At 47.6% G+C, this 15000-nt stretch overlaps 6 protein-coding genes across 6 annotated transcripts in view; 4 read left to right on the forward strand and 2 right to left on the reverse strand.

Moving 5' to 3' along the window:
• The window catches only part of CNBD2820 (hypothetical protein), a gene marked incomplete at both ends in the record, with an annotated part of 4641 nt that extends 3312 nt beyond the window's left edge, over positions 1-1329 (forward strand). Inside the window, 4 exons of the mRNA XM_770781.1 lie at positions 1-430; positions 486-578; positions 632-1001; positions 1050-1329. The exon at positions 1-430 is cut by the window's left edge and continues 64 nt beyond it. Of these exons, the coding sequence (XP_775874.1) occupies positions 1-430; positions 486-578; positions 632-1001; positions 1050-1329 (1173 nt within the window). The remainder of the gene's footprint in view (positions 431-485; positions 579-631; positions 1002-1049) is intronic.
• A 1201-nt stretch (positions 1330-2530) lies between these two features.
• On the forward strand, positions 2531-4111 carry CNBD2830 (hypothetical protein; the record flags this gene model as incomplete). Its single annotated transcript, XM_770782.1, has 8 exons — positions 2531-2789; positions 2845-2877; positions 2945-3021; positions 3081-3272; positions 3323-3538; positions 3587-3761; positions 3810-3932; positions 3990-4111. The coding sequence occupies 8 exons, from the start codon at positions 2531-2533 to the stop codon at positions 4109-4111; spliced, it is 1197 nt and encodes a 398-aa protein (XP_775875.1).
• Positions 4112-5492: 1381 nt separating this feature from the next.
• CNBD2840 (hypothetical protein) lies at positions 5493-7079 on the forward strand (the record flags this gene model as incomplete). Its single annotated transcript, XM_770783.1, has 5 exons — positions 5493-5655; positions 5711-6110; positions 6161-6352; positions 6406-6623; positions 6676-7079. The coding sequence occupies 5 exons, from the start codon at positions 5493-5495 to the stop codon at positions 7077-7079; spliced, it is 1377 nt and encodes a 458-aa protein (XP_775876.1).
• Positions 7080-7858: 779 nt separating this feature from the next.
• On the forward strand, positions 7859-10021 carry CNBD2850 (hypothetical protein; the record flags this gene model as incomplete). Its single annotated transcript, XM_770784.1, has 10 exons — positions 7859-7990; positions 8050-8214; positions 8275-8360; positions 8414-8676; positions 8731-8942; positions 9002-9334; positions 9386-9478; positions 9540-9568; positions 9621-9832; positions 9888-10021. 10 exons carry the CDS (start codon positions 7859-7861, stop codon positions 10019-10021), a joined length of 1659 nt encoding a protein of 552 aa, XP_775877.1.
• Positions 10022-10341: 320 nt separating this feature from the next.
• CNBD2860 (hypothetical protein) lies at positions 10342-10945 on the reverse strand (the record flags this gene model as incomplete). The annotated part of the gene is made up of 2 exons (XM_770785.1): positions 10342-10554; positions 10622-10945. The coding sequence occupies 2 exons, from the start codon at positions 10943-10945 to the stop codon at positions 10342-10344; spliced, it is 537 nt and encodes a 178-aa protein (XP_775878.1).
• Positions 10946-11655: 710 nt separating this feature from the next.
• CNBD2870 (hypothetical protein) overlaps positions 11656-15000 on the reverse strand; it is a gene marked incomplete at both ends in the record, with an annotated part of 3989 nt that continues 644 nt past the window's right edge. The window contains 4 exons of the mRNA XM_770786.1: positions 11656-14114; positions 14223-14320; positions 14379-14559; positions 14610-15000. The exon at positions 14610-15000 is cut by the window's right edge and continues 496 nt beyond it. Of these exons, the coding sequence (XP_775879.1) occupies positions 11656-14114; positions 14223-14320; positions 14379-14559; positions 14610-15000 (3129 nt within the window). The remainder of the gene's footprint in view (positions 14115-14222; positions 14321-14378; positions 14560-14609) is intronic.

The raw sequence follows: 15000 nt of genomic DNA on the forward strand, positions 1-15000 counted from the left end.
GTTCTCGCCATTATGTGGGGTAGGTGTGTTAATGACTCAGTCAAGAAGTTCCTGCAGTTCCAAATTTCCGTGAATATCACGGCAGTCTTCATCACATTTATCTCTGCCGTTGCATCGTCCAGCGAAGAGTCTGTCTTGACTGCTGTTCAACTTCTTTGGGTCAACCTAATTATGGACACCTTTGCCGCCCTGGCACTTGCTACCGATCCTGCGACTGAATCGTCCCTTGACCGCAAGCCTGACAGGAAGAATGCTCCTCTGATAACCGTGGAAATGTTCAAAATGATCATGGTTCAGGCTATCTATCAAATCATTGTGTGCCTGGTGCTGCACTTTGCTGGTCTAAAAATTCTGGGGCTGGAGAACAATGATCAGAACAACACAGAGCTTGGAGCGTTGGTCTTCAACTGCTTCGTTTTCTGTCAGATTTGTAGGTATTGTCAAACGCGTCCTGAAAGATATGAGTTTAACCTCCCTCGTTATAGTCAACCAATTGAATTGTCGTCGGCTCGATCGCAAACTCAATGTTCTCGAAGGATTCTGGCGCAATTGGTACTTCATTATCATCTTCCTGATCAGTACGTATCTTTCATTTCATTTATGATCTGTGTCTAAACAACTTTTCACATAGTGGTCGGTGGCCAAATCTTGATCGTGGAAGTCGGTGGGGCCGCGTTTCAGGTCACTCGGCTTGGTGGTCGTGATTGGGGAATTACTCTTGTCATCGGTGCACTCTCTCTTCCCATTGGTGCCCTCGTTCGTTTGACGCCCACAGCGCAATTTGCCCGACTTCTCATCAAATTGCGCATATATTCCGACCCTAACAAACTTCCTGAACAGTCTCCTGAGGCGGAGGAAGAGCAGTACTCTTATAATCCAGCTCTGAGCAAGGTGAAAGATAATCTCTCGACTTACGCCCGCATTCGAGGCGGTAGGCTGCGGGCCAGCTCAATGGTGGCAAAGAGTAGAAGCTCCCAGCTGCGTGATGCCGATATCCAACTGTATGTGATTTCGTTTGGGTAGATAATACTCTCTAATATTGTACATAGCCCGTCACTCCTCACTATGGTTCCTACAGTCATTGCGGGTACAGTGGGTGCTGGTGCGCACTGGGTAACCCCCCACAACTCAATTGGACTTTCGAATCCTGCCGGGCAAGACCCATCATATTCGACGGCTGAGCTCTATAAGGGTAAAGTTCAACTGCACCCACAAACAAACCCGAACGACCCGTTGTATGCCAGATTCGGTCTGCAACCTCCTGACTCCCGCGGATCATCGGTCTCGGGTTCTAAGATGTTTAGCTCAGGCGATACCAACAATGTCTAATCTAATCTAACAAAGATATCAAGCTGGAGACATTTAGAGAGGGCAGAAATAGTGTATTTCATCACGCGTGCTGCAGCGGTTAATAAAAAACAAGCAGGAGTGTTGTACATAAATAGAGTTCCTGATAGGGTCTTGTCAGTCTTTGTTCTCGAGTACATGTAGAGGGCTTGATTGAATATGGTTCTGATAGTTGGATGGTCGTCGCTCACAATTTGTGCTCATATACATAGAGACATGGATGATTCATTACAATAATGTGCAAGCGTAGTAGACCAGTTATGACACCACTCGTTAGGGGTTGCGGTAATGAGTATATATGCTTGTTACATTGCAGCTTTGGTTGTTGCAGATTACTGAGCGCCGGTGCAGCAACTGCTCGTACTATCTGTTGTGATGATGTGTCTATGAATGCATAAAGAAAAGAAAAAGAAACTATTATGTATATATATAGAATGTGAAAGAAGATGTAAAAATCAGCCACGCAACTGCCACGCCACAAATGGTCTCTCTCGGAATCCTCCTCCGTGTCCCACCCAGACTTCAATTTTCTCGCTCATCCAACACTATCGACGTAAAAGAATGAAGAACGAAGAACGAACGAAGAGAAGAATGGAATAAAAACTCACTCGCCCTTCGAAGTTCTCCTCTTCTGCTGCTTTATTTATATGCTTAAACGCCATTAATCATATATTAGCGCAAACGCCAGAAGAGTACGAGTTACTACTCGTAGTCTTGCCTTAGCGCGCTGGCGCTTAACAACACCGAATCTTCGCTCGCCAGTCATGCATCGCGCTTGCGTCTTACCGGCAACGAAGGTGTGCGACATCGGGCATGCTCGGGATTCTGGGGGGACTGCTGTAATCGGCAAGATATACCCCACCCTAACTGCTATCCCACTGTAGAGATACTTGGTCAGCAGTATAGATGCCGGCTTCGAGGTCTTATCAAATGGTGCCGTCGTCCAACGGTTGTGAAAGCACGTACGCCGGTAACGCCTGCGGCGGCGGCAAAACTAAATGAGTACATTTAAGTATCACATATAAGATATGCATAGATGCAAATGTATTAACCTAACAACTACATAACGCCTCCACGCAAGAGTTATTACTTCTAGTCCCATCAACAACATTTCTCTGGTTGAACATCTCCCAAATTCAAGGCCAACTGACTACTGCCTTATTATTACGAGGAAACCGCCAGAATGTATGGGCGGCTCGGTGTCTCCATTCTTCTGATGGCAGCTGCATCAAATGTACTAGCCAAAATTCAAGAAGACGACGGTTATAGCGAACAGCTCGACCCCTGGAACGACGAATATGCGAACACTCCAGACTTGAGCTTCAGTGGAGTAGCAAGTTTTGCCCATCTCCCACATAAAAGGTGCTTGGACGTCAAGGATGCAGCATTTGATATTGCTCTATTGGGTGTGCCTTTTGACTCTGCTGTTTCATTTCGGCCTGGTACGTGAACCGGTCTTTGTACTTGGGACTCACTATTGACGTTGATATGTCACAGGCGCGAGGTTTGGACCATACGCTTTGAGAAGTGGTGAGTGCCGTGGACATAGGCCTGTTGTTTAAATGTATGCTGATACTATGTCCGTTGTGCTTTCCAGGCTCACGAAGGCAGCGGCCTGACCGTGGCTACAACAGCAGGTTAGAAGTCAACCCATATTCAGGAGATCTCTCCATAGTGAGTTCCACGATATTTGGACGATTGTTGAGCGCTAAACCGCACTTCATCTATCGTAGCTTGATTGTGGTGACGTTCCTGTGACACCTTTCGATCCTGCAACTGCGGTAAAGCAAATCAACTCAGCATATCGATCCTTACTCCATCATCCTGTTGTATCACCAGAAAAGATGCAAAACCTAAACATGCAGCGAGGTCTCGATGGAAAGATACACCCCCGGATCATCACTCTGGGCGGCGATCATACCATTGTGGGTAATAGAAAAGCACGGACTTGCTGTATTGCTGATGTAGACCAAAGGTTCTTCCTATCCTCAATGCCGTTCATGAAGTCTACGGGCCAGTCTCTGTCATTCATTTTGATGCTCATATCGACACATGGAACCCACACAGATATGTTGGCAGTGTCTCGGTCCAGGCTGACCTTAACCATGGGACTTTCTTTTGGCATGCGTACGAGAAAGGTTTCATAAAGCCTAATTCATCCATCCATGCTGGTATAAGGACCCGCTTTGGGGTAAGTGATTAACACTAGAAATTTTAGGATGTTGACGGTTACCATTAGGGCCCCCAAGATTTGGAAGATGATGTGACTGCAGGATTTGATCTTATCCATACTTTCGATTTGGATGACTTTGGGATTGACTGGATCACAGAGAAGATTAAAAACAGAATCGGTGATGGGCCGGTCGTGATTAGCCTTGACGTCGATGTCATGGATCCTGCCTTTGTACCTGCTAGTAAGCATCTGAGGCATCTTGGACAACTGCAGTGTTGATATGACATAGCTGGTACCCCGGAGTCCGGTGGATGGACTTCTCGAGAGCTTCGTAGGATCCTTCACTCACTTATTGGGCTCAATATCGTAGCCTTGGACATTGTGGAACTTTCGCCTGCTTATGATACCAATGGTGGGTGGACTGGCTTTCTACAATTCTAACATTCGCTTAATCCTATTATTATGCTAGCCGAGATATCGGCCATTGCCGCAGCGGACATGGTGTACGACTTTTTGTCTATCCTCGCTCTCGGTGTAGAGCATCGCAACGACGGCGTCAGTGGGACAAAGACATTGAAGGATGAGCTTTGATGATAATGACAGAGCTGGCTGTAGCAGATGGACCCATCATAGATGAAAGAATAATGGATTATTTCATCTATCATCAGCACCGAATACACAACAATTTCATATGAATTATTGCTGTTTGCTTGCACTATTACAGTTTACAGTAGGACCCACACGTTGACCGTTAAATAATATACCTCCAACTGCGCTTGACGGCTAAGGTAGTCAGCGCAGTCAATATGACCATCCAACACCGTACACTGTACTACGGCCCATAAGGAATTTAGCCGTTCGTTATTGGCAGGAAGCTTCTCATTGCTCTTGTGTATGTTATACGACGTCGTCGTGCTGTTTCTTCATGCATGAGTCATGAGTGTATGTCTTCTTGTTTTTGTGGGTAGTTACATTATTTAGACGCAAGTTCAAACGGTGAAAAGGGCCGAGTTTTATACGTAATTTTAAAAACGCATAAATTCAATTCAAAGGGTCAGGGGGCTATTTGTACTACGGAAGCTACGCAGAAGTTGGCCGGTGGGAATGAGGGGAGGACGGCGGCAGACGGTTTTGGTCTCATACATATGTGGTCACTATATAATTAATTACGAAAAAGATAAAGCGAGAAAAATAAATAGGAAATTTAAAATGAATTAATTACGAAGGAGGAAAAATAAATCTGGCATCTGACCTTGTTGTTGATGCCGAGGAGGTTATTAATAGACACACAACCGGGGGTCGCGTTCGTTGTGAAATCATCTTTCATTCAGGTTGTCACCTGTTTATTAGCACCCGCAGTTGGTGCAGTGGGCGGGGATCCGCATAGTAAAAACTCCGTAATTCGGGGTTGACGGCTGTCGCTGGCGGTTCATGGTAGATTACGGGATCTGGTAAAGAAGGTCTAACCCTTGAACCGCCTCGCGAGTTAAAAAAATAACAATCGCATGCAGTAAGCAGTCAGGGTAACTTCTGGAGGGCGATGAAGGTGTGACGCATATTTGACGATATTGCTTAGGCTTGAGCGAGTATCTCTAGGATCTTCTTAGACGATGGAAACGGGAGATGAGTAACGAGCAAGGCATGCAGAACACAATGCAGGCGAGCCAAACCACGCAAACAGCGCGGGAAAGCAGCACAGGGAAGCTTGCAAGGGAAAGCAGCAGGTGAACTTAATAGTGGGTGGCACAACACAGCACAGAAATAACCAACCGCAAACAAGGCAGAAAATAGAAAATAGAAAATAGAAGTAGCGCAGAATAACCGAGACATCGCCCTCATAAAAATAAAGACCCAAAGCTCGGTTGCTGATTCTCATCTCTCTCGTCTCCATTCTTTCTCATTTTATTACCTTTTCCATTCTTTACCTCAAAGGACAATAATAAACTTTTCGCCTTTTAATCACACAGGCGAAATGATCCCTTCCACCGCTGCCGCCGCCCTCCTCACCCTCACAGCTGGTGTCGCCCTCGCCCATCCCGGATGTGGTGGCCAGGAGATTGGTCGGCGAAACGTTGGCGGTCCCATGGTGTACCGCCGAGATGTTACCGATGAAGCTAGTGCTGCTGCCAGTACAGGTAGGTTAATACAATTGTATTTTAGGACAAGGGCTGACCATCATGATTCACGTAGACGTTAATACCGAATGTACAGCCTATGGTTATGCCCCTGTGACCGAGATTGCATCCTCTTTCCCCACTATCTGGGAGACCGCTTCCATCCTCTCAAATGACACAGAAGGCCAACAACTTTTTGCGACCATCAACTCCACTCTTAACACCAAGCTTCCAAATGATGTTCCCCACGGGACCCCCACAGGTGATTGGACCGGTGTCAACTACAATAGCAGTGACCCAGACTGTTGGTGGACCCATAACAAGTGTACCACCCCCGCCAGTGATACTGGTTTGGAAGCCGATATCACCATCGTACCCGAGCCAATGACTTGGGGTTTGGGTTTCGACGATGGACCTAACTGTAGTCACAACGCTTTGTATAATCTTCTTTCGGAGAACAACCAGAAGGCTACCATGTACGTGGTCGTCCCTCTTTATCCATGTCCAAACTTATGTGTGTGAATAGGTTTTTCATTGGATCCAATGTCATGGACTGGCCTCTCCAGGCTATGAGGGCTCACGACGAAGGCCATCAAATATGTGTTCACACCTGGTCTCATCAGTACATGACCGCTCTCAGTAACGAGGTTGTCTTTGCCGAGTTGTACTACACCCAGAAAGCCATCAAGGCTGTCCTTGGAGTTACTCCCCAGTGCTGGTATGTTGGCATTTTGGTGGAATTGTGTGAGGCTATAGCTAATGATGACACAGGCGACCTCCGTACGGCGATGTCGACAACAGAGTTCGTATGATTGCCCAGGCACTCAACCTGACCACCATCATCTGGTCAGACGACACCGATGACTGGGCGGCTGGAACCGATGGCGTCACTGAGCAAGATGTGACGGATAACTACCAAGCAGTCATCGACAAGGCTGGTAACGGTACTTACACTACTCACGGTCCCGTTGTCCTTAATCACGAGCTCAGTAAGTCTCTTCCAACGACTAGACGGATGTCTGCTCACGATGCCTCTTGCAGCCAACTACACCATGTCTGTTTTCATGACTATGTTCCCCAAGATCAAATCGGCTTTCAGCTACATCGTCCCTATGTGCACTGCATACAACATCACCCAACCATATCTCGAGAGTAATGTCACTTGTCCCAACTTTGAGACTTACATCTCTGGTGTCACGAACATCAGCAGCTCTACCACTCAGAAAGATGGAAGCAGCTCAACGAACACTTCTTCTTCTGGCTCCGGTAGCGCCGCTGGCAGTGCCAGTGCCACTAGCAGCAGCGACGACTCAAGCAGCTCTGGTAGCGCAAGCGCCTCTAGTAGCTCAAGCAACGCTAGCAGTGGCGCTTTGGGCATGTTCGACGGTTTGTCAGGGGTGGGTCTTGTTTTGAGCGGTGTGGTTGCTGGCGTGATGTTACTGTAATGTGATGTGCTTTGACGAAGGGGAACGGAGAATGAGATGGACAGTATATCAAACGTCACATGACGTACTATGTATCGAACGGACAATATTACAATATTACTCTCAATGCATCATGCAACATAATAGCTTTGCCATAATCCTGAAGTCTACTGGGTCGGAGGAGCCACCCGTCAATCTATGTTAAGAGCATTTAATGATTATTATCAGTTCTACGCGCACGTAGTAGTAAGTGTAGAAGAAACGAAGGTCGAGTTCTTTATCTAACAAATGAAAAGGAATGTTGATATGACACTGCCTCTTATCGGAGATCCAGCGATATCTACAAAGAATGCTATCATATATAAGTAAAGCCTGTGATAACTGACGCTCATTCAATAATGATAAGATTGCGCAATTTGGCTCCCGTTTCAGTGCTGTGAACTTTGACTTCTGGTTTTGCATGGTTTAGATATATACCAGATCTTGGGGAGCTGCTACTGCTGCTGAGCCTATTAGAGAGGAAACTTGTGTATCCATAACCATAAGGCATAAAATTTGGTTCCTGCAACAATATGTCAGTGCAACAAACAGTGCAACAAACAACAAAGTGGTGGATCTCCTTGAAATCGATACTTTTGTCTGTAGCAATCAGGCACGGGATTACGAATGGGGTTCGGGATGCCGGGCCGGCGGCTCTGACTGGTGGTAACTGGAGGGCGACGATTCGCCAGAAATATATACATATTAGCATTCCTGCCAATATTTTCTACTCTATTTCCTCCGCCGCTTCCCCCCACACGATGCTCGCCCGTGTCCTTACCCGTGCTCGCCCACAGCGAAATCTTCTTACCCAACGCTTTTCCACAGCTTCTGCGCCCCGCACGAAATACACCTACAGAACAACAGCCCTCCTAGCTGGTATCGCATCCGCAGTACGTGTGCATCTCCATCACACACAGCGTGCTGGCTGACCTCTTTCTTCGCTCTTAAGGGTATCGCGGTGGCTTATCAGTCTTGGAACCCCGTCAGAGCAGACGAGCTCTCAAATGCTCAAGCCCCCGGCGTGTCGACTGTCCAGCCCAGTGGGCAGAAACTGGTCAGCTTTGAGGAAGTGCAGAAACATAACAAACGGGAGGATTGCTGGGTGATAATAGATGTAAGAGAGCAACCGATCTCAAAACATTTTGCGGAGTGAGCTAATAAACCTCTACTTTAGGGAAAGATTTATGATGTGACAGATTTCTTGGAAAATCATCCGGGGGGGGCTGAAATCATCATTGCCAACGCTGGGAAGGATGCTACGTGAGTAAATACACAGTGCATCGTTTCTGAATCTCACGCAAAAACCCAAAAAGGAAAATATTCAAGCCCCTTCATCCCCCTGACGCTCTAGACATGCTCGATCCCTCTCAACATATTGGCCCAGTGGACCCGGCAACGATGCCGGAACCGGAGGAAGAAGAGCCAACAGAGGAGGACTTGCGCATGGAAGAAGCCAGGAAATCCATGCCGGGGGTCGATGGAATGTTACTGGTACAGGACTTTGAAGACTGGGCCGAAAAAGTGATGAGTGGTACAGCTTGGAACTATTACAAAAGTGCAGCAGATAGGGAGAAAAGTGAGTGGCCGGGGCAGTGAATGAAGCTCTCAGAAATACTAATATTTATCACAGCCGCCGCTGAGAATGAAAAGGCCTTCGACCGGTACTTCTTCCGCCCCAGAATACTTCGAGACGCAACTACTGGTAGTACTGAGACGGAATTCATGGGTATGAAGACGACTATGCCTGTTTTCATTTCCCCTGCCGCCATGGCAAAGCTGGGAAATCCTTTAGGAGAAGTCAATTTGACTAGGGGCGCTGGAGCATGTGGAATAGTCCAAGGAGTAAATGCTTTTTATCACAACCGTCTTTTCTAATAGCTGACAAATTTGATTATGGACAGATCTCCATCAACGCTTCCTGCTCTCTCGACGAGATCATGACTGCCAGAAAAGAAGGACAACCTGTGATGTTCCAGATCTATCTCAATAAAGATCGGGCAGCTTCCATTGCCCTCCTCAAAAGGGTTACTGCACTTGGAGCCAACGCAATTATCTTCACAGTTGATACAGCTTGGCGTAGTAAACGAACGATGGATGTCCGAGCCAAAGCACATGTAGCTCCGCCGCCTAGCAGCAGTGGTCAACAAAAGAGTGCTTCACCTTTAGGTGTCAGTCAAGCAATCTCAGGCTACCAAGATACGAATCTGACGTGGAAAGACATTGACTTTATACGAGTATGTCAACATGCGTGAGATTATACCAAACACTTACTTATATCGCTGCAGGAACATACAAACTTACCTATTATCGTAAAGGGTGTTCAGTGTGTGGAGGATGTGGATCTATGTGCTAAAGCCGGCGTGCAAGGCGTGATCCTCGTAAGTTGATTTCTTGAATTATTCTAAATAAGCCCGGCTCTTTGGCTGACAGCTGGCACAGTCTAATCACGGAGGAAGGCAATGTGATTAGTAAGCATATATTTGCCACTCAGCCCTTCAACATATCTGACAGACCATTTAGTGCCCCTGCACCTATAGATCTTCTCTATGAGTTACGCTGTAAGCGACCGGACCTCTTTGACAAAATCGAAGTTATGATGGATGGCGGTGTTCGATCGGGTGCAGACGTGGTGAAAGCGATTGCTCTTGGTGCCAAGGCTGTTGGGATTGGGAGAAGCTTTTTATATGCTAACGGCACACATGGTGAAGAGGGTGTCGTCAGGCTTTGCCAGAGTGAGTCATGTTTACCAATCAAAGGTGCACTGCATCCATGGCTGACATGTTGTAGTCCTTGCGGAAGAGATCACAAATACAATGAGGAACATCGGTGCGCCACGCCTGGAGGATCTCAAGCCAGAGATGGTGGGCCCGGCAGGACCGTGGGTGGGGAACAATGCCCCTCCTTATGTTAAAACTCAATAAATAGGTACCCAGGTCATACGAGCAGTCAATCCAGTAGCGATACCTGTCATGCATTTCAGTGGGGATATAAAAAGATATTTTGCTGGGGTGAAGCTTTGAAAAGCTTCATTTCCCGCTTCCGCCTTTATTTTGATTACGAGGTTCTTCAGGCCCCATCTGTGCGGCAAAGAAAAGCGCGATGCCTACAATGTACATCCAGTATTTCTGAAGAAATGATTTTTCGGGGGGAGGCGTGACAGGAGCGCCTGTATCATTATCGATCATCATGGAAGTGCCCATCGGAGGTCTAAAGGGAAGTCAGCCGATGCATGTTAGCCTGACTATTGCTTTCGCGAGGTGAATCGAGGAAGCACCAACGGTCTTGTTTTCTGTGAGTCCATGATCGTTAATTGGAAAATAGAGATGTCTTGTGGCAGGGACACAGTGGATAATGAATCATCATAAGATCGAGAAGTCAAAGGGTGCACCGAAAGGGAAACTAATTGAGTACCCTCCATGTGCAACTTGACCAACAGAGGGCCTGCCAAGTAGCTCTACATATGTATGTGTTTTATGAGTATTCAATAGTGAATCGATGTACGGGCTTTAGTAGACACTTACAGCACGGGTACTGGCAATCAACCAGTCTTTATCGTCATCACTATCGCCTTCTTTCACCTGTAACCCCACTTGATACCACCCTGCACTATCAGCCGTCTCTTGCGGCTCTACCTGTGCGGTCGTACTCAGTGGAATAATCTGAGGGTTGATTGGTGAACCGTCTTCTGCTGATGACAGAACGAGATGGCCCAACGGACTGAAAGATGGCGGCGATCCTGCGCTAGCTTGAACAGGCACGAATCGGTGGTGAAGCTTGTATTGCAACGTGTTTGCGAATACTAACGGAGCGACAAGGACGAAGAAGAGCACAGAGAAGAAGGACATTATGATGGCAAGGTTGCAGAACTCAGACCACTTTGGGGCACGGGGCTTGGGGCTTGAGGCTTAGTGAAAGATAACTACGAGCTGTAGATGCTAGACCACCATAGGGCACGCTGAAAACAGAACAATACCAGTACTAGAATCAGCAGAGTTATGAGAGAATATGGATGAGAAAAACAAACTCACCAAGAAAGAATAGTCTTTGGTATATCGATTACTGGAAAGGAATTGAATGACTGAACTTGTACACTATCGTTGCCCGTCCGTCGCCCGTCGGTGTCAAGGGGTATACATATCTAAGGACCTTGCATAATACAGTAATTATGCTTATGTAATATGTAACATCGGTCCTTTTTTGTTAATTATCAAAGCAGGAGAATGAGGTGCATCGATCGGCGAGTCCGTGATTCTTATTCATGCCGGATCAGTTCGTGACTCACGCCCCGCTTTTCATTCCCAACCTGCTTCGTTATAGTCCACGCAATATCATTTCCTCACCTTGGACTATCTTCGCATAATCATAGGCTAGGCTACCGAGATTCCAACGCCTTGCAAATGAAAGCACATAAGTGCATCACCGTTGCGCAACAAGAAGGGACATATCGACTTTGCATTCTTGTTATAAATCCGGCGGCTAGCTGTAAGCACATTGTGAATCATCCAGGACAGGCTTATCGTTATCACCCCTTCATCTTCAATTAATTTTACCGCTCTCACCCATGAAAATCCGGAAGTGGTTTCTTCGATTCCGATACGCTTGCCGCATCTGGATTCGCGATTCTCAACGTTTCTTCTCTTTTGACCATTTCCCACATTGTTTTTGTTTTTACCTGCCCTACGGGTGTTTCTCTCTGCTTTGGGATAATAGCAGTATCATGGGGTGCAATTGGTCCCTTGAACGTAGGCGAAGTGCTAGTAGGACGCATGCTCTGTGAAACATACTCGCTTTCGGAGGTGACAAACGGGTTGCAAATACCTGAGGGATCGGCATCATCAGACGACATAGTACTCTTACTGATAGGCCCGGAATGCACTTTCATGCCGCCAGATGAGCTTCCAGGTGCAGGGGAATAAAAGCTCCTAGGTGCGAGAAGCCCCATAGGAGTGTTGTCTCCTCTTTTGTTGATAGAATTGACGACTTCTCGCACAGGCCGTCGTCTCGCCTTACCTGCAGATGTGGCGCAGAAATCAAATGATGATTCAGCGCTGAGCGGTGTTACATGTTCATGAGGAGGCTTCGTTTCACCCGGTGAATGGGAAAAGATAGACGGGTCCGTCTGGGGTGTGCCAGAGGCAGCTTCTTCCAGACTTGAATTCTTGTCAGAACCATGGGAAAGTGAGTCTGACAACCCGCTTTCTGTTTCTGCAACTGATTCAGTGTCCAATAACCCAGCTGTTTTGAGAATGGCGGACGAATCCGTAAAAGCGCCTGGATCTACAATCGCCTTCAACGACAAATCCAAAACTCTGGGCTCGAAAGCAAGGCTGTCCATCAAAATCGTCGCCTCCCACCCTTCACGCGACGGTTCTTGCTTACAGGTGAAGCCATCTATTTCCCCATGATCCTCTTTTGGCGTGCACATGTTCTCATTGGATTCCCTTCGCTGTAGGTGGGTTGTCAAACCTGCTGCTTTCGGCTCGGGAGACCCGCCAGAATCGTCCTCATCAATGATCCTAAACGTCTCAATGTTGTCTTGTGTTTCTTCTTTCTGGACAATGATCATGTCCCTCATCGACCTGAAAGATTTAAGGCTGGAAATACTAGGGCCATAAGAGTCATTTGGTAGAAGCCCTTGAGAAACGTTGTCCCTCCAGCTTACTGGCGGATGTTGTCTATTTTCATGCGCAACCAAGGACGGGGTTGCAATCCCTACTGAACAAAGCTGAACTTGAGAGAGAACAGGCCAGAGAGTTGGTTGTGGCGCAGGATCACGGATTTCTAGCTGATTCATAGATAAGCGCCCACTGGCTTGACTCGGCCGGCGGCCCAAGAGAACGGATGCACTTGCTTCGGCCATACGCTTAAAGATCGAGCCTTTGCGGTGAAGAGGGTTCTGAATCGTTGGAGATGGCTGATTTTCGATAGCAACATGGACGTCCTGACCGCTCTCGTCCATGTCATCAGAGTGGCGAGAGGTGAGGGATTCATGGATGTGTGCAGAATGGGGATTCGATCTTAACGAACCATATCCAGGTATGGGAAAGGCATTGGTGACTCCTGGAAATTCAAGGGGTTCGGAAGGCCGGAAGTTTGGGAGTCGGTACTGTAAAGACTCATAGGGCGAGCAATATGAGCCATATTTGTTGGCTTTGGTTATTGAGATTTGAGGCATCGGCACAGCCTCTGTCTGAGAGGGGAGTTGTGATGGAGCACCGACTTCCTTCTCTTCAGCACCATTATTACTGTTTGCTGAATACCATTTTCCAGCATGGCTTCTCAAGACACCGCATTCCTTCGTGCCAGGAAGTTCTTCGAAATGCACCGGGTCTCGACGATGGTGTTCAGATCTCGTTGAATCCTCGTCGCAAAATATGCCAATGCGATTATCTTGTGCTACACTTGTGACATGTGCAGTACTATTGGAGGGAGAATAGTATAGTGATTTGTCACGCCTGAGGGGGGGGCCAAGTAGATGGATACCTATTCCCATCTGGCGGGCGGGAGCGGGTGGATGGGGCATGGCTTGCGCATCGTTTGGCGAGTAATCGGTTAACTCTGAATATGGCCGCGAATCCCACCGGGAGCCCCTGATCCTACTAGATATACTAGAAAAACCTCTCCCAACCGCTCCTACCTCCAAACGGAAAGCAATCACTGCGGACAAAGTGCCCGCTTCGGTTCGTGGGTTTTCCATCTCCTTATGAACATTTGTGCCTTTTTCATCCATCATCTCATCTATCAATTTTGGGCCTTCTTCCTCCACTGGACTATGTCTTCGTATTGGATTGAATGTCCGACTCCTGGGGCTGCTTGCGTAAGAAGGATCGCCATATGCCTTGCGTCTAGTGAGGCGACGACGCGCCCTCCACATACAAACTGCTAGTAGGGCACCTGCAAGGCCAACCGAACCAATGGTCAATCCTATGACGAGAGGTACAGTGAGTGAGTGACTGTAAGCACCCGAGTCGCCAGAGTTGATGGCAATGGTGGATGAAGGAACCGCAAGGGCATCTGGTAAAAGGCAAAGGGCATGTTAGTAACAGGGCCCATAAATCGAATAGGTTTGCCTCAGGTAGACGCACTTGATTGGCTGCTGCTATCCGAGTTCTCGGACAGGACGCAGCTGGACACAAGGTCCACCATTGTCCCCGAAGATGACAATGTGCAGGGTATCTTCGCCATGGCAGATCCTGTGGCCACGGTACTGCTGGCTACTTCTGAGTCGCTTTTTTTCGCAGTAGAATTGAAACCGGCTGACACCGTGAAATTGCTGACCCAAGAGTTCGAGACGGTGTTGTATATGTAGATTCCCCCATCCGCTGGGCCAGTTTGCGTATAGCCTGTTTCGAGCTGTTAGATTTGTATGCAAGCTGGGACCAGTTTGACCGACCACCAAAGACTATGATTTGATTTTCGTCTACCGCGATGGCGGAATGATCAAACCTTGCACCAGGACCTTCATTTATCAGTTGAACCCTCGGCAATATTATTTACTGAATGACTTACCTGTGCCAGCCTCTGCTACCTTCTCCTTCTCCCAGGTTAATGTGTTGAGATCCAACGTCCAGATTTCATCGTAGACTGTTTGGAGGTCAGAGCTGGCTCCTCCAAGCAAAATAACCTTATCCCCATCACCAGTGGCAGTAGCGGTAGCACCGCGACGCCCCTGCGGTGCGTCACCTGTTACCGCAACTTCAACCCAGCCAGAGGCGGAGTTGGAAGACAAGTCGAGACGGCGAAAGTTAGTGTACGGGTGAACGTCGACATTTGATGTGATTTGTGAGGTAAATGCACCACCCAACACTAAGATTGAACCATTGCCCAGGAGAATTGACTCATGATGATAGTGGCAATCTGGAAGACTCGGGAGCGGAGTGAAATAGCTATGGCTTGAGTC

Source organism: Cryptococcus neoformans, chromosome 4 (assembly GCF_000149385.1).
Source record: "Cryptococcus neoformans var. neoformans B-3501A chromosome 4, whole genome shotgun sequence".
NCBI lineage: Eukaryota > Fungi > Basidiomycota > Tremellomycetes > Tremellales > Cryptococcaceae > Cryptococcus > Cryptococcus deneoformans.